This window comes from Taudactylus pleione, unplaced genomic scaffold (assembly GCF_031769625.1).
Source record: "Taudactylus pleione unplaced genomic scaffold, aTauple2 ptg000479l, whole genome shotgun sequence".
NCBI lineage: Eukaryota > Metazoa > Chordata > Amphibia > Anura > Myobatrachidae > Taudactylus > Taudactylus pleione.
Genome location: NW_028284881.1, coordinates 1,450,707 through 1,478,077, shown reverse-complemented (window position 1 = coordinate 1,478,077; position 27,371 = coordinate 1,450,707). Strand labels below are relative to the sequence as shown.

Here is a 27,371-nt window from a genome sequence, read left to right as displayed (position 1 = left end):
ATAGACATGAAAATTAATTCCTTATTGCCGTAATATGCAGTGATCACTTTAGGGGTCCCCACTGCTACAAATGATAAATAAGCTTCTATGCATATTGCATATGATTTCTGCTACCCTACTGCTTATTTGAGTCCTGCATTGCCTTGTACTGTAAGTCACTGTTGTTCTGATCATTTGTTTATGTACTTTGTTAGGCGCTGTGGGACCCTTGTGGCACCATATAAATAAAGAATAATAATAATATTAATACATAATGCTGTCTGGACTCGGTAATACCCCTTTCAAATCACAATGCCGGGTCGCATACAGGATTTTGTACACAGGTCCATCATGGGTGTGACCCGGCTGAGACCCCTTTGAGACTGGTGGCCTGACCAGGCTTAATGCCGGGTTGATGACGTCACCACCATCACGTGCTGAGTCGGCGCTTGGAGATGAGATCATCTCCAAGCTTCAGCTCATCCTATGCAGAGAACGGGACCCAGGTCGCATTGACCCGTGTTACGTGTTAACACTGCATCGCAAGCCAGATTGAACACGTGTTCAACCCATTCTTGTTACCAGGGTTGTAATGCCGGGTCGCTCGAGCCGTTTCACACTACACAGTAACCCAGGTTGCTGCACGTTCACGTGCGATAACCCAGGTTATTGCAGCAAGTTTGAAAGGGGTATAAGTTTGAGTGATCTGTGTAGGGTGGAGGTAAAATAGCCTACAGACATTAAGAAGATGGCTCAAGAACTTGAAAACCTAAAAGTACCATTAACATATACAGTATATTCTAGTGACAGATACTTGTTCTAAGAAAACTGCCAATTGTGTTTGATGCATGTCGACATTATGCATTTAGATGAGCCAAAATCATTGAGATTGTTCACGTAGCAAAAACAGGTTTTCCAATGTTAAAACCTTTTTTTAAAGTTTTATTTATTTAACTCGGCTTGGTTGTAGAGGAGCAGGGTATAGACGGGAACATGCTTTGCAAGTATTTACCATTTTGGAACACTGTGAAGATACTTTAGTTGGTTTACAAATGTCCAAGAATTGTCCCTTTTTTTAATAACTGTTGTTTGCCTCAATTATTTTGTAGGGATGTCAGAAAGAGAAAGGCAAGTAATGAAAAAGTTGAAGGAGGTGGTAGATAAGCAAAGAGATGAAATAAGAGCCAAAGACCGAGAACTTGTACTTAAGAATGAGGATGTGGAAGCGGTGAGTAGTGGAATAATTTTTAGGTTATTTAAAGGAAAAAAAAACCCTAACTCTTTATCTTCACTATAAATCCATCTGCTCATCCATATATAATCACCTTGTCTGTATGTATTAACTAAAGAGAAAAATACAACTCATTTATGTCACATTTAGGACCCTTAGAAGTGTTAAGTAACAAAATATACAGCATCAGCGAACTGCATACTAATACACTCAGTGGCCTCTTTATTAGGTACATATGTATGTCTGCTTGTTAGGACCCTTAGAAGTGTTAAGTAAATGCAGAGCTGTAACTAGACTTTTTGGTGCCCTGTGCCAGAAAGAGCATTGGCGCCCCCCTCATTTTTCAAAGGGACATAATGCACCCAAAAAAGGGCCATGGCTTCATGGGGAAGGGCCAGGGAAGAGATAGGAGAGACCAGGAGATGCTGGGGATGAAATAAGAGGAAGCTACAAGCAAGAATGATAATAAACAGAAATATGACAGGCCCAAACAGCGCCCCCTGACCTGTGGTGCCCTGTGCGATGGCACAGGCCGCACTACCCTAGCTACGGCTCTGGCAAAATGCATACCTATATACTCAGTGACCTCTTTATTAGGTACACATGTATATCTGCTTGTTAATGCGAATATAATTAATCAGCTAGTCATGTGGCAGCAACTCGATGAACAATAGCATACTGAAATGGTGAAGAGGTTCAGTTGTTCAGATCACACACCAGCATAGGGTAGAAATGTGACCTATGACACTGACCATGGAATGATTGCTGATGTCAGATCAGATGGTTTAAGTATCTCTAAAAATGCTGATTTTCTGTGATATTTATACATAACAGTCTCTACAGTTTTCAGAGAATTGTGTTCAAAACAGAAAACACCCAGTGAGTGGTAGTTTTGTTGGTTAAAATGACCTAACAATGAGCAAGGTCAGAGAAGAATATTCAGATGGACAGGAAGGTGACAGTGACTGAAATAACCATGGGTTACAACAGTGATATGCATAAAAACAGCTCTGAATGCCCAGCACAGCAAAACTTGAAGTGGATGGATAGGCCCCTTAACATTAACTGCACATCATTTAAATGCCACAGCCCAGAGTCGTAACTAGATTTTTTTGGCGCCCCCCTCCTTATTTTTCAAATATGGACATATGATAGTGCACCTGCAAAAAGGGCCATGGCCTCATGGGGAAAGGCCAGGAGATCCTGGGGATAAAAGAAGAGGAAGCTACAAGTGAGCATGGTAATAAAAAGGAAAATTGACAGGCCCAAACAGTGCCCCTGCCCTGCGGTGCCACGTGCCATGGCACTGGTCGCACCACCTTAGTTACAGCTTTGCCACAGGCTACCTAAGTTTTGCTGCTGACCATTTGCATCCCTTTATTGCCAATTTGGTGAAGTTAAACTAAACCGGTTCCACAGTATTTTTCTTACGGCTCATTAAATTATTTCTATACAATTATTATATCTCCATTGCAACTGCTTTTTTTGCAGTGTAAATGACTGGGACAGTTTTTGGTCATAACAGAGATCTCCTAGAACCTCAATTAAGTTATTTGCCCTTCCCTGCATGCTCTTCAGTTACAGGATATTCTTTTTGTGAAGTTTGGGAAAGGGTGAAGAAGGGCTCCAACGGGACATAGGAGAGGGGCCAGAAATCAGAAGAAGGGTATCTGGAGATTGTGGCGTAAGGCCCAAGGTTCCCAGACCTTTCTGAAGGAATATTGGACTTTTGTAAGATACTTGTCATGAATTCCATCTGGCAGGTATACCAAACTCTGGATTTATGTTGTGTAAAGTAGAGGTGTGTGTAGTTGCTTCCAAGAAGCGTCAGCAATCTGAAAGGCGATTGCAAAGACAATATGCCTGATTAGTTTATTTTGCGGACGGTCGTAGAAGGGACATATAGGGGATGAAGAACTTGTTTAGAAGAGAGCGACAACTATATCCAGAAGGGTGCTAACCAAACCCCTTACCTCCTGCCTAGGGAAGCCAATCCCACCTAATTTTTTCAATCCCGGGATTCAGGATTGAAAAAATCCCAATCCCAGGATTCCCGGGATACCCCGGATTGAGTTGCGCAATGAATATATTCTTCATGGCCATAAATTTATGGGCCATGAATGTTATTTTATGCCTGTGGTGTGGGGGCCATGAAAGGTTTTTTTATTCTTTCTTTTTTTTTCTCCTGTGGGCCCAGAAGCATAGGCCCACAGGAAAAAAATAAAACTTTCATGGCCCCCAGCCCCCCCGCAGGAATAAAATAACATTCATGCTCCCCCAGCCAGCCCAGCCCCACCCTAAGAAAAAAAGGCCCCTCAGCCGCACAGCCTGCGGCTACAAATACAGATACAAATGTACGCATGCAAACTAATCCAGTACATTTTGGGATTGTAGGCTCCAATCCTGGGATTCAAATCCTGGTGTTTTGGGGCCAAAATTCTGAGATCCCACTGATCCCGATCCTGAGATTGGCCTCCCTACTCCCGCCAGAGTGGTGCGAGTATTGGACAACTCCAGTATATATGGAGAAATCAATTATCTATGCAACAACCCCTCCAGCAGGTACTACTGGGAATATCGAGAAATAATTTGTGCAAACGAAATGGGACATTGGGCCTGATTCAGAGTTTGCACATGTACTGCGCATGTGCAGGTCTCTTTCTGCGACCATGGTTACAGTACCCCTAAGTAAGGCATGGTGCGGCTGTTTGGGGGTGGGGAATGGGTGGTGTTGGCCTGCATTCCCGAAAAACATTTTCTGGGAGTGACCAGGCCAGTGTCTGCGTCTTCAGATGCAGATTTACTGGCCTCTAATACGGAGATGAGACGGCCATTTTAAGTAGCCTTAGGTTCACTCAGATGGCTGATGCCAGGACCAATGGTCACATTGGTGATCCAATGCTGCATCTTCAGACGCAGCACTGGGATCTGTGAACCTGTCAGTCGGCGTCTTTGGTTCTCATACTTCTCCTGTGGCCTTAGCATATTTTTGCATTGCTGCTGCGTCCAAAGATGCTGCAGTGGTGCAAATAGATTCCATCTCTGAATCAGGTCCATAGTACCAGAGATATAGGTCGGGATGTACTAAAGGAAAAATGCGGTAAAAACCCAGTTTTCAGGGTTTTTAGCGCATTTTCATATGTACGAAGCCCCGGCTGCCCTATTATTGGTGCAGAGGGTAACTATGGGCCTATGTGCTTCTTACCGCATCCCATACCCGCCGCTTTGCTGCCGCTCCGCAGGCGCCCATCACTGGCCCCCACTCACCTTAGTCTCCTGGTCGCCGGCCCGTGCTCCTCCGGGGTCCTCCGCCTCCTTCTCCTCCTAATCTTCCAGGTGCAGGGAGGAGGAGGAGCCCGAGACTTCCTGCACAGGTCACCAGCAGGAAGTTCCCGGGGCTTGCAGGGGGCGGAGTTCCACGGAGACCCCCGCACATGGCGTTGGCTGCTTCGCAAAGGGCAGCTCTTATCGCAGGAGCTGTCCTTTGCAATACTAATCGCATATCTTAGTACATATGCGATTAGTAAGGTTACGGTGTCTGGCAGGATGTACACCGCAAGGTTAGTACATCCCACCCATAATGGTTTATTACTATGTTCCTTGATTTTAAGACAGATTAAACTCTTAGCTGTGTTTTGAAATATTTCTTCCCAGTCCTCCCCCCCTCAAGGCACAAGGCATGCTCCCAGGCATTAAGGGAGTCATAGAGGCATTTTATAGTGAATAATGATCTGACATTGACACGGTCCCTAACCAAATGAATTAAAGAAATGTCTCATTTGCAGAAATTGGTAAAAAGGGGTTATTGAGGAGAAAAATTTGTCTGCAAAAGAAGGAAATGATTGGATGTGAGACAAATCATGCTGATTTTTGATGTTGTGGACGAGCCAATCCGAGAACTCCAGTGATTTGCGTCCAGGGTAGAATCTAGGTGTCATTCTCCGGACACGTAAAACCTCTTTCTTACCTCTTCGGTGCCTGTCCAGGCTAACGCTTAGGTCCGCTCACACTGCACATCGATCCCGGTTGATGCTGAGGTCTGCCTGCACTGCTCCTGCTCTGTCCCTTCAGTGTCTGGTCACTGAGCATGAAGATGTCTCTCCGCAGTCCCTTGCTCACAGCGTGTCTCCCCAGCAGGGTGGTACACAAGCTGCATGCCAGAGTTCCCTCCAAGACCACAGTATGAGCGCAGTCATGTTGGACTCTGTCACCTGACGCTCTTCCTCCACTCAGAGCACTGCTCCCAGACCAGCTGATCGCAGCATCCAATCCCTGGGGATCCACCCCTATAAATTCCAAATCCTGACTGGCCCTCATTGCCAGTACAACGTCGCTTCTTGCTGAAGTTACAGTTCTGTGCTGATCTCCCAGGTACTCAGTATCTAAACGGTCCCAGAGCCTGATTCAGCAAGGATCGTAGTTGCTAATACGCACGCAATCGGGCGATTATTGCGTTCTGCGTATGCATCGCAGTGCGCGAACTGGCCACTGTGATCGGGACTGTGATTGCAGTGACTACGCAGACCCATCGAAGAGTGATTAACAGGAACCGCCGTTTGTGGGTGGTGGTGGGGCAGGCGTGCCAGTGCCTCATAGCGTACACTGCAGTTAGCAATTTCTTAGTAAGGTCTGACCTTGTGCAAGTGTGCGTGGCACTGTGATGGTACTCGAATGTACCGCTGGTTTTGCAGTCTTGCTAAACATTACGGATGTGTGTAAGCTAAATTGGGTGTCCTTATGTTGTGCTGCGGCGGCATATCGATCGCAATGGATTAGCATACTATTGCAGTTGAACTGTCTGCGTAATCACTGTTGCATTCGCAGTTGCGATCCGGAATGAATCAGGCCCCCAGTCCATTATATCTGGTTAATATATCTGGTAAACAATTCTCCAGTACTATCTTGCACTCCAGTCTGGTTTTACCACTGAGACTTGTCCTTACTGGTCCCAGCCAAAACCTCCAATCATCAGTCTCATTCAATACCTCCAAACATCGGTCCCATCTGATACTATACATCCGATACCAATCATCGGGCTCACTTAATACCTTCAAACATTGGTCTCATTCAGTACCTCCAATCTGCGGTTCTATCAAATACCTCCAGTTCATAATAATCGGTCTCAAACCGATCCAGCTCTTCAGTTCAGCATTACCGGTAATTCCGGCCCTACTCAACAATCCAGCATCATCAGTCCCAACCTGATTCTGCTCCTCTATACAGAATCATCTCCAGTTTTACTCGCTGTTAGTAAAGACATTGCATTCCTGTCCTCACCTTCGGGCCCATCATCCTCTACAGCTTCTCTACTCCTCACCTCATGCAAGAGAAAGTCTTGGCTCAAGCCTCCCAAGTCTTCACTTCAGCCTCCCACTCCTGTTCTGACCAACTCCAACCCTCAGGCGTGACCGTTTGTACTGGCCTAATGGATCCAGCCGAGAATCATTAACCGGCTGGATAACATTCAATGAACTCTTAGAGGCTCCGGAGCTGCCGCTACATCCATTCCGATTTCTCCGGTTTCTGTTACTTCAGTGGCACTCCATTTGCACATTCCTTCTCCTGCAAAATTTGATGGGAATCCCAAAATCTGCAGGGGTTTCTCCAATGTGAAATTCAGTTTGTGCTCCAACCCAGCAATTTTCCTACAGACTGTACCAGTGTGGCATATATCATCTCTCTGTTATCGGGATCTGCCTTGGACTGAGCTTCACCCTTATGGGAAAGAACTGATCCCATCCTAACATCTTACAAAAAGTTAATCACGACATTCCGCCGAATTTTTGATGAGCCTGGGAGAGTGTCATCTGCATCTTCTGATCTTCTACATCTATGCCAGGGTTCAAATTCTGTAGGCCAGTATCTGGTGCAGTTTCAAATACTGGCATCAGAGCTCTCTTGGAATGATGGAGCATTCTATGTAACATTATGGAATGGCTTATCGGATAAAATGAAAAAGGTTCTTGTTACCCGAGATCTTCTGGACAAATTAGATGACTTGATCTCTCTGTGCACCAAGGTAAGAACAGGTGGTTTTAAAGAACGAACTATTGAGGGAGGGAGATTCGTTCATTCTAAGCCTTGTGCGACAGTCTTGCCTCTGTCAGTTTCTCGTCCCAAAGAGGAACCGATGCAAATCAACCGTTCTTGCCTCTCGCAGAAAGAATGCTGAAGCCGACAATCTGCTTATACTGTGCTTCTCCTTCTCATCAACTCAACAATTGCCCCAAGCATCTGGGAAACTCCCGCTCCTAAATCGGCAAGGAGAGAAGTTAGGAGTAGTTAATTCACTCCGATTGCACTCTATTTCTCTTCAAGTAGCCAAGTGCTTCAAGCAAGCAAGTTTCTGCTTTGTTGGATTCAGGCGCAGCTGGCAACTTCGTCACATCTAAATTAGTACAGTGATGGGCATTACCTGCCGAGAGTCTGCTTTATTCTATCTACTTCACAGCGACTGATGGAAGCCGCATCCTAGGGGGTACAATTACCATTCAATCTCATCCTCTATGAGTCAAGATTGGTGCTCTGCACTCTGAACTTTTAAGTTTTTCTGTCATACCCAGGACCTTGCATGCCTTAGTTCTGGGCTTGCCCTGGCTCCATCTGCATAATCCTCAAATCAACTGGGGAACCTCAGAAATTACTGCCTGGGAATCTTCCTGCTTCGGTTCTTGTCTTCAAAAGGTTCTTCCAGTATGCTCTGCAGTGCTGTCTCATCCGGATACTCCTCCTTATGAAGAATTCACTGACATCTTCAGTAATACTGGTGCAGATGTACTTCCTCCTCACCATGTATGGGGTTGTCCAATTGATATAATCCCTCTGAAATCTCCTCCCAGAGGTCGAATTTATCGCTTCCAGAAACAAAGGCCATGGCTGCGTATATCCAAGAGAATTTGGAAAAAGGATTCATCTACCCCTCCACCTCTCCGCTTCTTTTTTTGTAAAAAAAAAAGAAAAAAAAAAGTCGGTTTGCGCCCCTGCATTGACTACAGGGGTCTGAATTACATCACCATTAAAAACCGCTATCCTCTCCTTCTGGTCACAGAGCTTTTTGACTTAGTCAATGCCACCATCTTCACCAGATTGGATTAGCGAGGAGCATATAATCTCATACGAATTCGGAAACAGAGTATCTAGGCATTTATTGTTCAGTTCCTCAAGGGTTTTGTTTAATTTCAGGGAGAGGCTGCTCATGAGTATTTATAATCTAAAGATTTTTTTTTGTGTGTGTGTGATGTGAAGTTGAGTATTTTGAGATAGATTGAGTTGTGTGAAGCAGTGGTGTTGAGGGCTTTGTAAGTAATGTGTGTCATCTTATTTCGATTCTGGAGGGCATGGAAGTCAATGTAGGGATTTTTCATTGTGGTGTGATGGATGTGCAGGGACAACAGAGGAAGGTCTTTATTGCAGTGGCATTTAGGATGGATTTAAGTGGGGACATGTGTTATGGGAATACTAGATAGGAGGTTGCAATATTCAATGTGGGAGAATTTAGAATGGATAAGTTTTTTTATTTGCATGTTGGGTAAGAAAAGGGCATTTTGTAGCAATAATTCAAAGGTTGAGGCAATAGGACTTTTAGAGAGGCTGGATGTGAGTCACACGGAGCGTTTTGGGAGATGGGAGACTGAGGAAATAGATGTGACAGATTTGAGAGGCGGTGGTGAGATGAGCACTTGCTTCTAGGAGGATAGAAATGTTCCACTGTCAGGTTGAAGAGGTGAGCTAGAGGTGGACGTGAGGGTGCAGGTTTTAATGTGAGGTGAATGCAGAGGCATTATTCACAGGGCCTGATTCAGTAAACAACGCAAAGGAGAGAACGCACGCACTTGGCCGATGTTTTTGTGCTGCGCATGCAGCGCACTGTGCGTGTGCGAACTTGCTAGTGCGATCGGGTAAGCGTACGCAGACTACACACAGTGTGTACGCAGACCCCGTCCTATATTGATTGACAGGAAGTGCCATTTGTGGGTGGTGACGGGGAGTAGTCTGGACGAACGCAGGCATGCCTGTGCATTGGGATGCCGTTTCAGGGGCATCCATAATTAAGCCAGTGAGGCGACGGACGCAGTGATAAGACTCCGTGCACACAGGAAGTTGCCAAGATCCCGCGCGAGGTCTGGTCAACCACTATTATGCAAATGTGGTCGATGGTTCTCGATGTTACAGATGTTTACACTATCTTGCGTACAGATCAGGCTTTGAGTAAAGGGAGATAGGCGGCTTAATATAGGGCTGGGCTTCTGCATCATGTGCTGCTGTCTCCGTGCATGTGCATTGATTAGCATATTCTCGCAGTGGATGGGTGCGTGCGTTCTCTCCTTTGCGTTCCTTGCTGAATCAGGCCCTCAGTCCCTGGGGAGAATGGACTGGACGTGTAGGAGAAGGTGAGTGGGTGTGTGGTGTGTAAGCAATGACACAAGGAGACACCTTGTCGAATGGTAGTCATATTTTTTTTTTATTTGAAGTAGGTGTCAAAGTCATGGGCTTTGAGTGAGGAAGGGGTTGTGGTCAAGGTGTGCAGAGAAACGTCTGTAAGGTATTGATACCGTTTGAACAGCATCGATATTAGAGAGATTTGATTGCACAGACCAGATTGCCCATACCTCCCATTTCAATATAAAATAACTTTGTCACACAGAAACAGTTTGCGGTTACAACACACACAAAGGTACTATATTGTAAAAAGGGTATAATCAGCCTTAATCTATACAATGCAGCTATATACAGGATAAAGACAAAGATACAATTACCAACACTTCGCTATGCGGTCTGGATCCTAGACTAATCAGCTGTCCATCAGGATTGCTGTGTGCTTCTTTAGGGTCAGGCAGGGAGGAAGGTAGCAAAGGAAAGGGGAGGGATCCAGTCTGCATGGCAATTTATAGGTGTACAATTACCTTTGAACATAAGCTGAATACTCAGAGGGGTTTCCTATTGGCCCTTTATTACTGAGTCACAATGGTTGTTGCTATTCATTTGTTAGTAAATGGTTGACGTCACTGGAGGTTGAACTTGTTAAAAAAAAATCCCTTTGTACTAACATTTGGCATGCAAATCTACAGGGGAGGTGTACAGTGATTTATACAGTATAGAGTATAATTCTTGGCAGATCTTCATAACTCGATAGTGATCCCTTCCATATTCATTCTGTTGGTTTCATATTCCTGTTGAGACAGAGGGAAATCGGTAGATACTACTCATGACCCATTTATCTTATTCCTAATCCCAGATATCATATAACTGCTATTTAACATGTAACATTCACTGTATACCTTTAAAACACATAGCATTGTGCGTATCTCAGTCAGTTTAGGGTTAAATGGGATATAAGTTTATTGTAAGGAAAGGCTGCTGTCCATCGGGGTAAGGTTTCCGACAATAATACTTAAAAGCTGGCTATGCGATTGAAACGCAAAACAGTATTTAAACAGTATTGCTGTACTAACTTTGTGTTTATGTAATGTAAAAATGGCGCTTAACTGTTGTGAGCACAGAAGCATGGCTCGCCATTCACAATATGACGAGTTGCGGGGGCATGGGATGCGTGTGCATGTATAGCGAGCATGTGCAATTGCGCCTGTGTTCGCATAAGATGGCCGTGGACGATCAAATCGTCCAATGGATGTCGTGTTGCGATTCGTGCGCAATTAAGCGATCGCAACCAATTTATGCGGTTTCGACAGTCCACCCTTTGATAGCAATTATACGCTATCACCATACGCAAGCAACAATTAATAATTGGTTATCTGATTAGCCATACTATAAGACATTAGTTAATGTTATTGTTATGGGATGGCATGAGTTGTTAATTTACCCATCAATGAAGCGCTCTTGGGGGAAGGGACATAAAACTAGCCTTATGTGCACACCACAGGCCAGACTGAAGAGGTCGTGACCATATGTTAGATGTGGGAATGCACCTAACCCATAAGGATAATTTTGAATTGTTTAGAGACTTCATTTTAAGATGTTTTGAAATACCATTAATAACACTTTTATGCACTGCTAAACAAATCCAAATCACATCATTACAAGGTACGTGTTCTTATGGGACTTCTACTATCATTTGGATCTTATTTCATGTGGACACTGTATTATAAAGTATTGTTCAATGTTCTTAACGATATGACTCCGTGTGGTCATTTGAATCATTGAATAATGCGCCCCATGGGACATAAAGTAGCCCCTCGTACGCATACCACGTGGACTCTAAGTCGAGGACCAATGGGGAGCTAGTGTGGGAAAGCACCACTCCATGGAATGGACAACCTTGGAAGAAAGGGGAGATGGAGACTACATTTAAACTAGGGTGTTCTAAAGAAACATTGACAATACTTTATTATACATGGCAATATGCAAGCAAACATTAGATCGTACTCTCTAATTCAGGGTTATAATGTAGGGTATTAGTTACATTAGTATTCACAGCATCATGGGTAACTACCATCATTATTTCATTTTCCTGGTTTCCATTGGAACAACCTTTTGCACACTTCATAGCCGCTGGAACACATCTGATACATATGCCAATTATTAGGATGACCACCAACACTAGGATCAGGAGTTTCCCTATACTCGCAATCAGTCCTTGGACCCACTCTCCTAGACCCGAGAACCATTTCATAGGGTTCAACCAGGAGAACCACTCTTCGACCTGTTCCTCCACTTCAGCGATTGAAGCATTATGGTTCTTCCGAAATTCCCATTTCAACTGCAGAATTTCATCCATTTTCCGGTCTATCACCTCCTTGGGGTCACTAGTGCTATTGGTGATATAAGTACAACATTTAACACCAAACTGGGTGGCTAGGGTTACGCAATACCCTCCAGTGACAGCAGTTAAATAATTCAGCACTAAACGATGTTGGACCAGCTCTTTCTTGTACACTTGCAACTCCTTACCAGTGTACCTAAAGGTGTCATCATATAGCTCGGTGATATTATCTATTAATTTTGCGAGATCTTGAATATACCTAAAATTTAGAGATCCCCGAACAATCCTGGTGGGATCAAGTGCAACTAAAATCTGAAAGCCAGTCGTCTCACTTATCATTTGAGTGGCTTTATGCACATCACCAGGAATCATGTTTCTCTTATTTCTGTGTTCATAATGCGTATGAAGGTATGGAGAATGTATGTTCCTATGGACATCGATCATTTCATTATGTGCAAGAGTCATGACTTCAGGGAGTACCTTTCCCAAATAGCATAGTCCACTGGAACTTGGAGAGAGCCATTTATACGCTTTTCTACCACAAATATAATATACATCATCTGGGAGGATGAATGGGATGGAATGTTTCATGATACCGGTACACATCTTTTCTATGAATGATCCCATCCCTATCTCCTCCATTTGGCTAATACAAGTATCAGGTTGTATGATCTTCGCACAGTACCCGGGTGGTACTCTTCCAACCATCACTTTAACATTACTCCGCGTATACCTGTACCTATAGAATTTCCCACTTGTAACAATGTTGTATAAAAGTGCTGAGTCTATAGATACATTATCGGCTCTCAGTGAGAAGGTCATTGTCTGATTAATTCCTGTGACTTCCCAATTCCCAGGTTTGTTGGGATTGGTGAAGTTGAAACATAACAGGGATTTATCTACTTGATATTGGTGGAGCTTCAAATTAGGGGAATCGGATATGTTAAATTTTCTGTCCACCGGTTTGCCTCCCTGTAAGTCAATGACTTCAGAGACCTTTAAGGGGAATGGGACTAACCCTACATTATGCTGTCCTTGAGGAACCTGGGAGCATACCCAACATTCGGTTTGGTTCAAAACCTTGCCTACTAGGGAATGGTAGTCCTCTAACGGATGCTCGCCCAAGTATAAATTACTCTGGGTCTGACATCGTAGGATGCATTTATCATTGACTACAGACCCACAATTTGCGCATATACAATACTCTTCAGACAATAAACCTTCACACTGCCTCCGAGATTCCAAGAGAGCAGATCTTTTAACCATTACAGTGCTAATATTGGTCAGGTACTGGCCTTGTTTTTGCAGCTCTTTCTCTCCCAGCTCCTCTCCACAAACACCACTACCGATCTCTCTCTCCATCCTCCGACCACCAGCACAGAACCAGAACATCCCGAGACACAACAGTATGCTATGAACTCTGGGAGGATACACAAAAGCAGTTACAACCTGAAACCCCATCACCATACCAGGTCTTACCAGCCTTGTTCAAGTGCTACTGATACAATTAGTAGCTTTCACGGAACAGGCTTGCAATTGACAGGTCCAGGTTCTCTGTCTTTCCCCTGGTCTGGTTCTCCTCAGGATTTTTGACCTTCCGACAATGGCTGGAATGGACCCAGGTGTCTCTCTCAGCTACTTTCATGGATGTTGTACTTGTCAGTAGCACTTGGTATGGTCCTTCCCAACGGTCAGTCAAACAATCTGAACGTAAAAAGTTTCGGATCATAACATACTCTCCAGGTTCAACATCATGACAGTTCATTTCAAGCATAACCAGGTGATAACAGTTTTAGTTTCTGCTGCTGCTGTTGGAGCTGCTTACTCATCCCTATAAGGTACCTCACAGTAACCTCGTTGTTACTTTTCAAATCTTCCTGAGGACTTATAATTAAATGAGGTTGCCTCCCGAACAGTATTTCGAATGGGGAAAGATTAAGAGGGGATCTAGGGGTGGTCCTGATACTATGGAGCACAAGAGGCAGAGCTTCATCCCAAACCAGTTTCAGCCATGATTTTACTCAGCTTGTTTTTAATAGTACCATTTACCCTCTCCACCTTGGCACTGGTCTGCGGTCGATATGGGGTGTGAAGCTTACTATTAATACCCATCAACTTACACATACATTGAAAAACATCTCCAGTAAAATGGGTACCCCTATCACTTTCAATTACTCTAGGGATACCATACCTACTTACAAACTCCTGAACTATTTTCTTTGCCGTGAATGCAGCAGTGTTGGTAGCAGCTGGGTATGCCTCTACCCAATTAGAGAATACGTCTATGCAAACCAAAACATACTTCAAGTTCCTGCAGGGTGGTAACTGGATGAAGTCAATTTGTATGACCTGGAAAGGGCCGTCTGCTGGAGGGATGTGAGATGGTTCGGTGGGTACAGTTTTTCCTATATTCTTCCTTAAGCAGGTCAAACAGGACATTGCCCTCTTCTCTGCTTGGGAAGAAAAGCCAGGTGCATACCAGTATGCCTTCACTAACTTACACATACCCTGCTTACCCAGATGGGTCAGACCATGTGCTGCTTCTGCTAAGCTTGGGTAGTATGCCTTAGGAGCTACTGGCTTCCCTTGTCCATTTCTCCAGAGCCCAGAGGACTCTTGCTCACATCCCTTGGATCTCCAGCTTGCCTTTTCCTGATGGGTACACAGACCTTGCATTTCAACCAGTTTCTGCATGTCAACCGTTTCAAATACCAACACTTTATCCATTTGATTAAGTTTTAAACCTGCTGCCCATTTGGCAGCTTCATCAGCCCTGTTGTTACCCAATGATACTGGATCATCTTCGCAGGTGTGGGCTTTACACTTAATGACAGCTACTGTCTTGGGTAGCTGTATTGCCGTCAACAGTCGTTTTATGTGATGTGCATGTGCGATTGGTGTGCCTGCTGCCGTTAGAAAATTTCTTAGACGCCATAGGGCCCCAAAATCGTGCACCACCCCAAAAGCGTACCTGGAGTCTGTGTAAATATTGGCCGTTTTTCCTACGACCAACTCACACGCTCTCCTTAGTGCCACGAGTTCTGCCACCTGGGCTGAATGGGGTGGACCGAGTGGTTCGGCCACTATAACGTCCTTGTTATCAACCACAGCATAACCTGTACATAACTCACCTGTATCAGTCTGTCTATGGCAACTCCCATCCGTGTAAAACGTTAAGTCTGCATTTTCTAACGGTGTGTCATGAATGTCAGGCCTAGCTGTAAAATTTTGATTTAAATACTCCATACAGTCATGCCTATTAATTCCTGTACCAAACTCACCTTCTACCACTGGTAACGATTCACCTTTACCTTCCACCCTTTGTGCATCATGAGGCACACTTGGTAAATATGTAGCAGGGTTTAAAGTATTACACCTCTTTATAGTAATGTTGGTCGGTGCAATTAACGCTAGTTCCCATTTAGTGAACCTAGCGGAGGAAACGTGTCTGGTCTGGGCCGAATTTAACAGGGCAGAAACAGCATGTGGTGTATGTACAGTCATGTCATGGCCTAACACTACATCCTCACTCTTTTCCACTAAGAGTGCGGTTGCAGCTACGCTCCTTAAACACGTTGGGAGTGCTCTTGCCACAGCGTCCAACTGGGCACTGTAGTATGCTACTGGTCTATTGGCATCACCATGTTTTTGTGTGAGAACTCCTGCCGCACAACCAGCAGCCTCCGTACAAAATAAATCAAAGGGTTTCCCATAGTCTGGAATCCCCAATGCAGGTGCTCTTATCAGACTGTCCTTAAGATTAAGGAAGGCTTGCTCTGACTCTTCAGAGTGCAAGACACGGTCTGGTTTTGTGGAAGATACTAACTCCTGCAGTGGTAAAGCCAGAATGGAAAAACCGGGTATCCATGACCTGCAATACCCACACATGCCCAAGAAGGTACGGATCTGGTGCTGGTTCTGCGGTAGTGTCATGGTCTGTATGGCGTGGATTCTGTCCGCTGTCAGATGTCGGAGGCCTTGGGTAAGACAGTGTCCCAAGTATTTAACCCTGGTCTGGCACGGCTGTAACTTGTCCTTAGCAACCTTATGCCCTGTGTGCGAGAGGTGAAGCAACAAAAGTTTAGTATCATTTAAACATGACATAAACGAATCAGAGCATAACAACAAATCGTCTACATATTGGATTAGTACCGATCCATTGGCAGGTTGAAAAGACTGTAAACAATCATGTAAGGCCTGGGAGAAGATACTGGGGCTGTCAATGAAGCCCTGGGGTAGTCGTGTCCATGTGTACTGTACGCCTTTGTATGTGAAGGCAAATAGGTATTGGCAATCAGGATGAAGGGGGATGGAGAAGAAAGCGGAGCATAAATCTATTACCGTGAAATGGGTTGCGGTTGATGGGATTTGCATAAGGATGACAGCTGGGTTAGGCACTACGGGAAATTGACTTTCTACCACCTTATTAACCCCTCTAAGGTCCTGTACCAGCCTGTACCCCCTCCCACCACTCTTTTTCACAGGGAAGATGGACTAAAATTCCCTGCTGTAGTAAACGCTCAATTATGGGGTGAACCCCTAACTCCACGTCTGGCTTTAATGGGTATTGGGGAATTTTAGGAGCGTGTCTACCGTTTTTCAGGTTTACCATGACGGGAGCTACATTTGCCATTAACCCAGTGTCCTGTCCATCCTTAGTCCAAAGGAAACTAGGTATTTGTTCTAACATTTCATCTACCTGAGCTGAACCCTTGTCTGATGTTATGGTGTGCAGCATTAACAATTGGGGAGTGTCTAGCACATCCCTTACCTTGTGTGCAAACCTTCCTGGGACATCCATAAATATCCCGTCAGGGGTACAATAGATAATACATCCCATTTTGCACAATAAATCTCTTCCCAGGAGATTAGTAGGGGCTGTTGCTGCCAGGAGGAAAGAATGCCTGGCATGCAAAGGCCCAATGGTAACCTCCGTGGGTTTGGTTAAAGGGTAATGCTGTACGCTACCTGTTACACCCATTGCTGGTACTGTCTGGTTTGTTATCTGTAGATTTTCAAGAGATTTTAAAACAGACCTGGTCGCCCCTGTGTCTACTAGGAAGGAACGTTCAGTACCAGCTACATTAACCTTTATTACCGGCTCTTCCCTAGTACCTCCCATTATCCTGACTGCCTGCAGACTACAGGTATGACCTAACCCCTATAGTTGGCTATCTTCCCCCAGCAAGGCATTTGCAGCAACTATGTGGGCAGGATTTATCTGGTAGTTCTTATGGTTACGAGATGCATCAGTACGTTGCTGCATGTGGGGTTCCTGAATTATGACTCTACAGTCCTTCCTTAAGTGTCCTACTTGGTTACAGTTAAAACATTTCTTAGCTGATCTGTTGGGGAAATTTTGTTGAAGTACGGGAGGAGGGGATTTTAAGTGTGGGTATGATGGTTTTGGGTGTGTGTGAAGAGTGTGTTGTGGTCTGGTGTGGTATGTGTGAGGGAATTGTATGGGTTGGGCCTGCGCAGGATGGTAGGTGTTTAAGACTTGTAACTGTGCAGGTGGATATGTCTGTTGGCTGTAAGTGCATATCTTCTAGAGCTCGAATGCTAACAGCCATCAATTTCTCGCTCTGAGCTACACGTTTCCTGGTGATATTTTTGTCATGGTCTATTGCAGTTTCCCTGAGCACGTCAACTGTTATCCCTCTCCAACTAGGGTGTGAGGTCTGAACTCTGTCTTTCAAACTGTCTTTTAGACCGTCCATTAGAACAGTGATGACCATTCCCCGGTAGTGCGTGCTATCCTCAATGTTTTCGATCCCAGTGTACTGAGTGATCATCTGCAGCCCACGATTAAAGTAATCTTCTGCAGGATCACTTTCTGCATCATAGACATTTTCCAAATATTCACTCAGGACCGGGTACAACTTACTTGGTTCAGTTACAACATTTTTTATAGTTTTTGTTATGTGGTAATGAATCATCACCGCCCACCACATAAGGTGGCGGGGGTGCGCAAGCGCGATTCGCAATACCTTTGGCAACGCTACCGTGCCGCAAGTTTGCATTTCCCTGTGATGCGTACGCTACGCTGTGTAGCGTTGCAAGCGCATCACCCCTAGGCATGCACGTGGCTCCACGCGGTGCCCCATGCACGCCATTAACCCATGTGTGACTCTCATTCAGCCAGAGTTTCAAAGAATCATCATACTCCACTCTTTTCTTTAGAGATTTCACTCTACATATGTGATCCCTAAGGTTATTTAAAATCTCCATATTAAAGCTTCCAATCTTTGGGAAAGGTTTCTCACTCTCACCCGTCATCTTAACCCACACAGTACAGTGCGTCGTTGCGTACGCACCATATTTAGTGTACATTATATGAAGAGCCGACCCGGTCGGACCTTGCATACACAGCGCATCATCTACCATCCCTGTTGACTGTTTTGCGCCCATTTTGCGAAAAAAAACAACAACAATGATGAGACCGGTGGAAGAATTAACCGATAGGCTGCCTCCACACACCTATTCTACAGTTAGCTAATATCTAAAAATAGGGAACACAGCAATACCTACTAAGGCAAGCACAGTACCACCTATAATAGGGAACACAGGAGTTATCTAGCTATAGATAAAACCACAGTAACCACCTATTGTCCTTTTGTCCCCGCAACCAGCCTCAGTCAGAGATGCCACACTCGTATGGTCCGGTCGCAACACTCAAAGGCCCTAACTGACCGATGAATATTACAACTATACTGGAAGCTATATTTTATCGTTAACTCTCTTTAACGATAGGAAACCAGGAGGATCCCCTCTGCCAGTATACCTGTTATGTATACCCTATATTTATTACCTAAAATAGGGACCACGAAGGCACAACCTATTTAACAATCTCAATCATACACCTTACACACTTCTATATTGTGGCCAAATAACAAAAATAAAAAAAAATAACTTTCTTTTGATTAATAGCCTTTTGGAGATTACAGCCCTATCAATATGACGTATTTCAGTCTTGATGATTTATTTGAATTCTAACAGAAATGCTAGTCACATGCTTCACTTGCTATTGTGCGTTCGGTTACAAACAATTAGATGTAATCGCTACACATGGCAGGAAGTGGCCGTACATCCGGTCGCACGCACTATGCTGCGACTGTTTGCACGTGGTGTACACTAAAACCTTTGTGGCGTTATTGTGCGATCGGTTGCGCATGCAATGCTCGGCCGTTCTACAACAACGTGGGCAAGCACAAATCTCTCTCCACTATCCCAGATTCTAATCAGCCCTCTCTGAATTCGCAAACTGCGAGTCTCCGTCTCTGAACAAAAATAGGAACGCAGGAAAAAAATCTGCGGGCGCCTTTCCAGTCTTTTGTTCCAAGATGAGGGGAGCAGTTCAAAAACACAGTGATGGGTGATATCCCGGACGAGCCCCCATTTATTGATACCGTTTGAACAGCATCGATATTAGAGAGATTTGATTGCACAGACCAGATTGCCCATACCTCCCATTTCAATATAAAATAACTTTGTCACACAGAAACAGTTTGCGGTTACAACACACACAAAGGTACTATATTGTAAAAAGGGTATAATCAGCCTTAATCTATACAATGCAGCTATATACAGGATAAAGACAAAGATACAATTACCAACACTTCGCTATGCGGTCTGGATCCTAGACTAATCAGCTGTCCATCAGGATTGCTGTGTGTTTCTTTAGGGTCAGGCAGGGAGGAAGGTAGCAAAGGAAAGGGGAGGGATCCAGTCTGCATGGCAATTTATAGGTGTACAATTACCTTTGAACATAAGCTGAATACTCAGAGGGGTTTCCTATTGGCCCTTTATTACTGAGTCACAATGGTTGTTGCTATTCATTTGTTAGTAAATGGTTGACGTCACTGGAGGTTGAACTTGTTAAAAAAAAATCCCTTTGTACTAACATTTGGCATGCAAATCTACAGGGGAGGTGTACAGTGATTTATACAGTATAGAGTATAATTCTTGGCAGGTCTTCATAACTCGATAGTGATCCCTTCCATATTCATTCTGTTGGTTTCATATTCCTGTTGAGACAGAGGGAAATCGGTAGATACTACTCATGACCCATTTATCTTATTCCTAATCCCAGATATCATATAACTGCTATTTAACATGTAACATTCACTGTATACCTTTAAAACACATAGCATTGTGCGTATCTCAGTCAGTTTAGGGTTAAATGGGATATAAGTTTATTGCTGTCCGTCGGGGTAAGGTTTCCGACAATAATACTTAAAAGCTGGCTATGCGATTGAAACGCAAAACAGTATTTAAACAGTATTGCTGTACTAACTTTATGTGTTTATGTAATGTAAAAATGGCGCTTAACTGTGAGCACAGAAGCATGGCTCGCCATTCACAATATGACGAGTTGCGGGGGCATGGGATGCGTGTGCATGTATAGCGAGCATGTGCAATTGCGCGTGCGCAAGTGCGTGCGCAAATGCGGCGGGAGCCTGTGTTCACATAAGATGGCCATGGACGATCAAATCGTCCAATGGATGTCGTGTTGCGATTCGTGCGCAATTAAGCGATCGCAACCAATTTATACGGTTTCGACAAAGGTGACAGAGGCGCCAGCTTTAGATGACTGGGTGGATAGAGGAATGAGAAGCGGAATTGCTTGGTAAATAAAATGTCAGATTGGTAACATGAAAGGATAAATTTGTAGTGAAGGAAGTCGGTGTTGGAATTATATTTTCTCCAGTGGATTTCAAAAGTATGGGAGCACTTCTTCTGCAATAAAGGAGCCATTCCCCTCCCCTGTAATATATTTGGCCTCCCTCTCCTATGCAGTAACCTAGGGCCGTAGCTAGGGTAGTGCGGCCGGTGCCATCACACAGGGCACCACAGGTCAGGGGGTGCTGTTTGGGCCTGTCAAATTTCTGTTTATTATCATTCTTGCTTGTAGATTCCTCTTATTTCATCCCCAGCATCTCCTGGCCTCCCCTATCTTTTCCCTGGCCCTTCCCCATGAGGCCATTCTCCTTTTTGGGTGCATTATACCCTTTGAAAAATGAGGGGGGCGCCAATGCTCTTTCTGGCACAGGGCACCAAAAAGTCTAGTTACGGCTCTGCAGTAACCTATCCCTGCCGCCCACCCAATGTGATAACACTTTCCTCTCTCCCCACTATAGTAATCCATTCCCTTCCATCACCTCTGTCTTTTCCCTGCATATGGAAGAACTGACAGCCATTCTCTCCAATTTCCATAAAGTCTGAGACCATTGGTTTAATCTAAATGAGAATGACTTTGTTCCTCATGAGTACATTATCATTTGCTTTGTGTGTTATGCATGGAGGTGGTTATATTACAGGAGGGTGTGCTGCCGTCAGTACATACAGGGTTGTGTTAGGGGAATGTCAGGGTCTAAAGTGAGCTGGTGGATAAGATTCTGATTGCGCACATTATGTACTGTATATTCTGAGCAACGTTTTCTGCCTGATATTCTATGTTATATTCCAGTAAATTTATGGGACTGACCTGTTTAGTACATTTTATTAAGCTATATGATTCCTGAGTGACTACTCTAAAAGTTCTAATTTATGTTTCTGGACACACTGCAGTTACAGCAGCAGCAGAATCGGCTCATGAAGATTAATCATGACCTGCGACATCGCATTACAGTGGTGGAGGCACAGGGGAAATCTCTGATTGAACAGAAGGTGGAGCTGGAGGCATACCTGCAAACCAAGGAACAGGAGTCTGGTAACATGAGATCAGAAATTGGGAAACTGAGGGAAAGGTTGAAAGGGGAGCAGCTGCAAAATGGTGAAGAAAAAAAAGAGCAGGTAACTATAATATGACTACTTCACTCTATAACCACTGTACAGAGGTGTCCCCCCCATACACTATTGCGACAGTCACCCCAAACACCTAGGTCCTGTGCGACTCTGCTTGCAGCAAGCAACCTTTTCACATATATTCTGCTCGAATGTGCGTCTTATTCGCAGCGCAATGTGGCGACCGATTCACAAGGCAGCACTGATTAATTTGATATGCGACACTTCTATATCTGTGTGCGACTGGCTCTGAATCGGATGAGGTGGCCATGGGTTTTTTTCACGCCAAGTTCTGTTGTATTTCGTATATAGATTCAGACTCAGTCACACACAGATATACAAGTGCAACATATCAAATTAATAGTGCAGTGTCGTGAAGTGGTTTGTCGCATCCAATTGTGACACAGACACACATTCGAGCGAAAAAGACAGTACACACCGCTCGGAGTGGCTCACTTGCGCCAGGCATCTCTCGCCACATGACGTATTGAGGCTATGGGGTATATTTACTCAAGTGAGAGGTTAACAAAAGTGGAGATGTTATACATAGCAACCAATCAGATTCTAGCTGTCATTTTCTAGATGGTACTAGTTAAATGATAAGTAGATCTGATTGGTTGCTTTAGGCAACATCTCCACTTGTGCGCTTTAGTAAATATACCCCCTAGGTGTATGAGGACACATCATAATCAATGATAATCTTCTTTTCATAGTCTGTCTGCTCCATATTCTTACTTGCTTTATCAGGGTACAGCATTTTGTCATATGTATACTATACTATAAATATATTAAGTATAGCCTATCACCTTTTATTTAGACAGAAGCCATGAATGAAGATTATATTTTTGACTCAGAGAAAATGGCCATTGATCTGAAAGATTCAAGTCGGCCCAGATTTACGTTGCAAGAACTGCGAGACGTCTTACACGAGAGAAACGAGCTGAAAGCCAAAGTCTTTATGCTGCAGGAAGAGATTGCTTATTATAAAAGGTAGCACTTATGCAAGAAAGGATATGATTAATTACTAAGTGATGTTACAATGTGATTTGACTGGTAAGTGCAGCAATTCGTTATATTTAAATGTGTTAATTCATGGGCCAACCATCGTCACCTTTCTTAGTTTCTGTTCTGGAAGTGGCCATATGACACTGACACTGTCACATACAGCACCTGAGCAGTGCTCCCTGGTGCTCTGTGCCTGCCATGTTGTCACGTGAGGGGGCTTAGCCAGTGCAATAAGAAGTGTGGAGATATTCCCGGACTTTAGATGCTCCTAGCAACACTGAAGGCCCTGGTCAGATAGTGGAGGTGTCTATGTATCTTGTGCTCTGTGAGGATGCCTTTTGGTAATCGTGTTTAAAGTCTTAAATTATTTAAACACCATTGACGGGTTAGACCAGGTGTAGGCAACCAGTGGCACTTCAGCTGCTATGGAACTACACCTTCCAGCATGCCCTGCCACAGTTTAGTTGTTATGACATGCTATAACTGGGGCAGGGCATCTTGGGATGTGCGGTAGTGTCTCCACAACAGCTGTAGTGCCACTGGTTGCCTATCCCTGGCATAGACAACAATGTTCATATAATTTACTAATTGACTATGTTAAACTTCATGATTACTAAGAGTGTTTACTGTGCCAGTCTTCTAGTTCTGAGACTGTACATATCCTTAAGTGCAGCCAAGTTCGGACACATTAGGAATTAATTTATTCTCATGTTTCCATTGTTATCTGAGTTTTTCTCATCATCCAGAATATATAATTTCTATCTGAAAATGTCCATGTAAATTTATAGCCAACTGGCAGGACCTGCTGGGAATTGTAGTTCAAAAATGACTGGCAGCAACAGATTGACTAGGCAGTGCTTAAAGTGGTCCTAGAGGAGTAGTGGAACTCACCCCCCCCAGGGGCGGATTGGCCATTGAATTCACCGGGTAGATTCCCGGTGGGACGATGTGCCTGTGGGGCCACCTGTTTGGTTACTTCTTTTTTTTTTTTAAATGTACTTCTATTACCATTATGACAGCACCCCGAGTGTGTGGCTGTGTGCGCTGTGGTGGACGGCGTGTGACAAAGGCAGTCGCCGGCCGGCTAAAGTGTGCAGACAGTGCAGTCAGTGTGGGCAGGGACAGGCAGAAATTACTTAGTCAGCTGGTGCCTGCGGGGCTGAGTTGCCGGGCTGACTGACGAAGCTGGCTGTGGGTGGAGGCTGAGCTAAGGGAGCCGCGGACAGTGTGGAAGTGAGTCAGCCGACTTGGCTAGGAGACCATACACTAGGCAGACTGACAAGGAAGGCGGCACTGCGGTAGCTCACAGGTGGAACTGAGGGGCGTAAGGGGGTACAGGAACAGGAAGTACCAGTATATGGGCCCAAACTGACATGGTCCCGCTGGTGCTGATGATCGCGGCTGCAACCTGCTTTGATCTCACACACAGGCAGATATCTGCCTGTGATCTCTGCCTGTAAGACACACTTGCTAGAATCATCAGTGCCAGTGGGACCCTCTGTCAGTCTTTGAAATTTAGCATCAGATTGCATTGGTTTGTGTGATCCACTCCCACACTCTCGCAGGGGACTTCAGTCTCCGGACCAGCAGCAGCACAGCTTCATCTCCTGAGTCCTGACTTTTACATGCTGCTCCGCCCCCAGGTCTCCTACAGCTCCTCCCTTCTCCTCCTCCCTGCTCAGTGCTTCCACTGACTGTGCTCAGTGTGTGCTAGTAGACTCGAGTCAGACGGCACTGACTTAGATCATGTTGCTCAGCTGTGCTTCTGCTCCTACCCTCCCGTGTGTACCTCTCACTCCCCTCCATCATGTGTGCCTCTGCCAACTATATAACTCCTACCCACCCACCCATGTGTTCCTGCCTCTAACCCCCCCTGCACCAGGTGCCTCTGCCACCTGTATAGTTTCTCCCCCTCCACTATGTGTGTTTCTACCACCTATAGAGCTCCTACCCACCCCATGTGTACCTCTGCCACCTATATAGCTCCTACCCACCCCATGTGTTCCTGCCTCTAACCCCCCTCCACCATGAGTACCTCTGCCACCTGTATAGCTCCTACCCACCCCATGTGTTCCTGCCTCTAACCCCCCTCCACCATGTGTACCTCTGCCACCTGTATAGCTCCTACCCACCCCATGTGTTCCTGCCTCTAACCCCCCCTCCACCATGTGTACCTCTGCCACCTGTATAGCTTCCCACCCCATGTGTTCCTGCCTCTATCCCCCCTCCACTATGTGTGCCTCTGCCACCTGTATAGCTCCTACCCACCCCATGTGTTCCTGCCTCTAACCCCCCTCCACTAGGTGTGCCTCTGCCACCTAGTCCTACTCAGGTAAGCACAATTTTCTGTTACTTATTTTATTTCTATTTTATGAGTGTGTATAATGAAATATATTTTATGTATGTATATGTAGTTTTATATATATATATATATATATATATATATATATATATATATATATATATATATATATATATATATATATATATATAGGGGCGCTGATGCCCCGAAACATCGACCTGTGTTCCTGAATAAATTTATTACTTCTGCTAGCCGCTTTAAAGACTGAGAGTGCCACTATTTTTTCGTGCTATGTTGTTTATTACATCAGGAGGCACCTGGGCGCTGTTTGACCCAGTGGATTGCTGTGAGTGCCGGACTACTGTACATATGTATATGTGTATATATACAGTCAGGTGCATAAATATTGGGACATTGACAGAATTTTCATATTTTGGTCTCTATTCACCACCACAATGGCTTTGAAATAAAACAAACAAGATGTGCTTTAACTGCAGACTTTCAGATTTAATTTGAGGGTAATTACATCCAAATCAGGTGAACAATGTAGGAATTACAACGGTTTCTATATGTGCCTCCCACTTTTTAAGGGGTCAAAAGTAATGGGACAAACTAAACAATCCTAAATCTAACTTTCACTTTTTAATACTTTGTTGCAAATCCTTTGCAGGCAATTACAGCCTGAAGTCTGGAACGCATAGACATCACCAGACGTTGGGTTTCATCCCTGATGCTCTGCCAGGCCTCTACTGCAAATGTCTTCAGTTCCTGCTTGTTCTAGGGGCATTTTCCCTTCAGTTTTGTCTTCATCAAGTGAAATGCATGCTCAATCGGATTCAGGTCAGGGGATTGACTTGGCCATTGCATAACATTTTTAGCCTTAAAAAACTCTTTGGTTGCTTTTGCAGTATGCTTCAGGTCATTGTCCATCTGCACTGTGAAGCGCCGTCCAATGAGTTCTGAAGCATTTGACTGAATATGAGCATATAATATTGCCCGAAACACTTCAGAATTCATTCTGCTGCTTTTGTCAGCAGTCACATCATCAATAAATACAAGGGAACTAGTTCCATTGGCAGCCATACATGCCCACGTCATGACACTACCACCACCATGCTTCACTGATGAGGTGGTATGTTTTGGATCATGAGCAGTTCCTTTCCTTCTCCATACTCTTCTCTTCCCATCACTCTGGTACAAGTTGATCTTGTCTCATCTGTCCGTAGGATGTTGTTCCAGAACTGTAATGGCTTTTTTAGATGTTGTTTGGCAAACTCTAATCTGGTCTTCCTGTTTTTGTGGCTCACCAGTGGTTTATATCTTGTGGTGAACCCTCTATATTCACTCTTGTGAAGTCTTCTCCTGAGTGTTGACTTTTACACATATACACCTACCTCCTGGAGAGTGTTCTTGATTTGGCCAACTGTTGTGAAGGGGTTTTTCTTCACCAGGGAAATAATTCTTCTGTCATCCACCACAGTTGTTTTCCGTGGTCTTCCGGGTCCTTTGGTGTTGCTGAGCTCTCCGGTGCGTTCTTTCTTTTTAAGAATGTTCCAAACAGTTGATTTGGCCACACCTAATGTTTTTGCTATCTCTCTGATGGGTTTGTTTTGATTTTTCAGCCTAATGATGGCTTGCTTGACTGATAGTGACAGCTCTTTGGATCTCATATTGAGAGTCGACAGCAACTGATTCCAAATGCAAATGTCACACCTAGAATCAACTCCAGACCTTTTACCTGCTTAATTGATAATGAAATAATGAGGGAATAGCCCACAACTGTCCATGAAATAGCTTTTGAGTTGATAGTCCCATTACTTTTGGCCCCTTAAAAAGTGGGAGGCACATATAGAAACCGTTGTAATTCCTACACCGTTCACCTGATTTGGATGTAATTACCCTCAAATTAAATCTGAAAGTCTGCAGTTAAAGCACATCTTGTTTGTTTCATTTCAAAGCCATTGTGGTGGTGAATAGAGGCCAAAATATGAAAATTCTGTCAATGTCCCAATTATTTATGCACCTGACACTGTGTGTGTATATATATATGTATATGCACATAAACTACCATACTGTATATTTATATACTTTATTATTATATAATTTGACCGTTATATAAATTAATGGTGGCTGTGGCACGCGCATCATGTCACACCTAAAGTGCACAGCTAGTACCCCAGCTCCCACTGCGCGCGCCATGGACATTAGGTGTGCCGTGCAGGTATTCCCTGCAGCAACAAGAAAGGAGAGGACGGTGAATGAGGGGGATAAGTATAATGGGACGGGAGTGGACTGGAACAGGAGAAATGGACCGGCTGAGAATACCCGCAGATGCCAGGTCCATTTAT

The 27,371-nt window shown here is 44.4% G+C and overlaps 1 protein-coding gene across 6 annotated transcripts in view; it reads left to right on the top strand.

The window, feature by feature from the left end:
- RILPL1 (Rab interacting lysosomal protein like 1) overlaps positions 1-27,371 on the top strand; it is a 54,354-nt gene that overhangs the window by 10,699 nt on the left and 16,284 nt on the right. For all 6 annotated transcript variants that reach the window (XM_088449148.1, XM_088449145.1, XM_088449149.1 and 3 more), the window contains exons 3-5: positions 1,089-1,207; positions 21,501-21,725; positions 22,534-22,706. In XM_088449148.1, the coding sequence (XP_088305274.1) occupies positions 1,089-1,207; positions 21,501-21,725; positions 22,534-22,706 (517 nt within the window). The remainder of the gene's footprint in view (positions 1-1,088; positions 1,208-21,500; positions 21,726-22,533; positions 22,707-27,371) is intronic.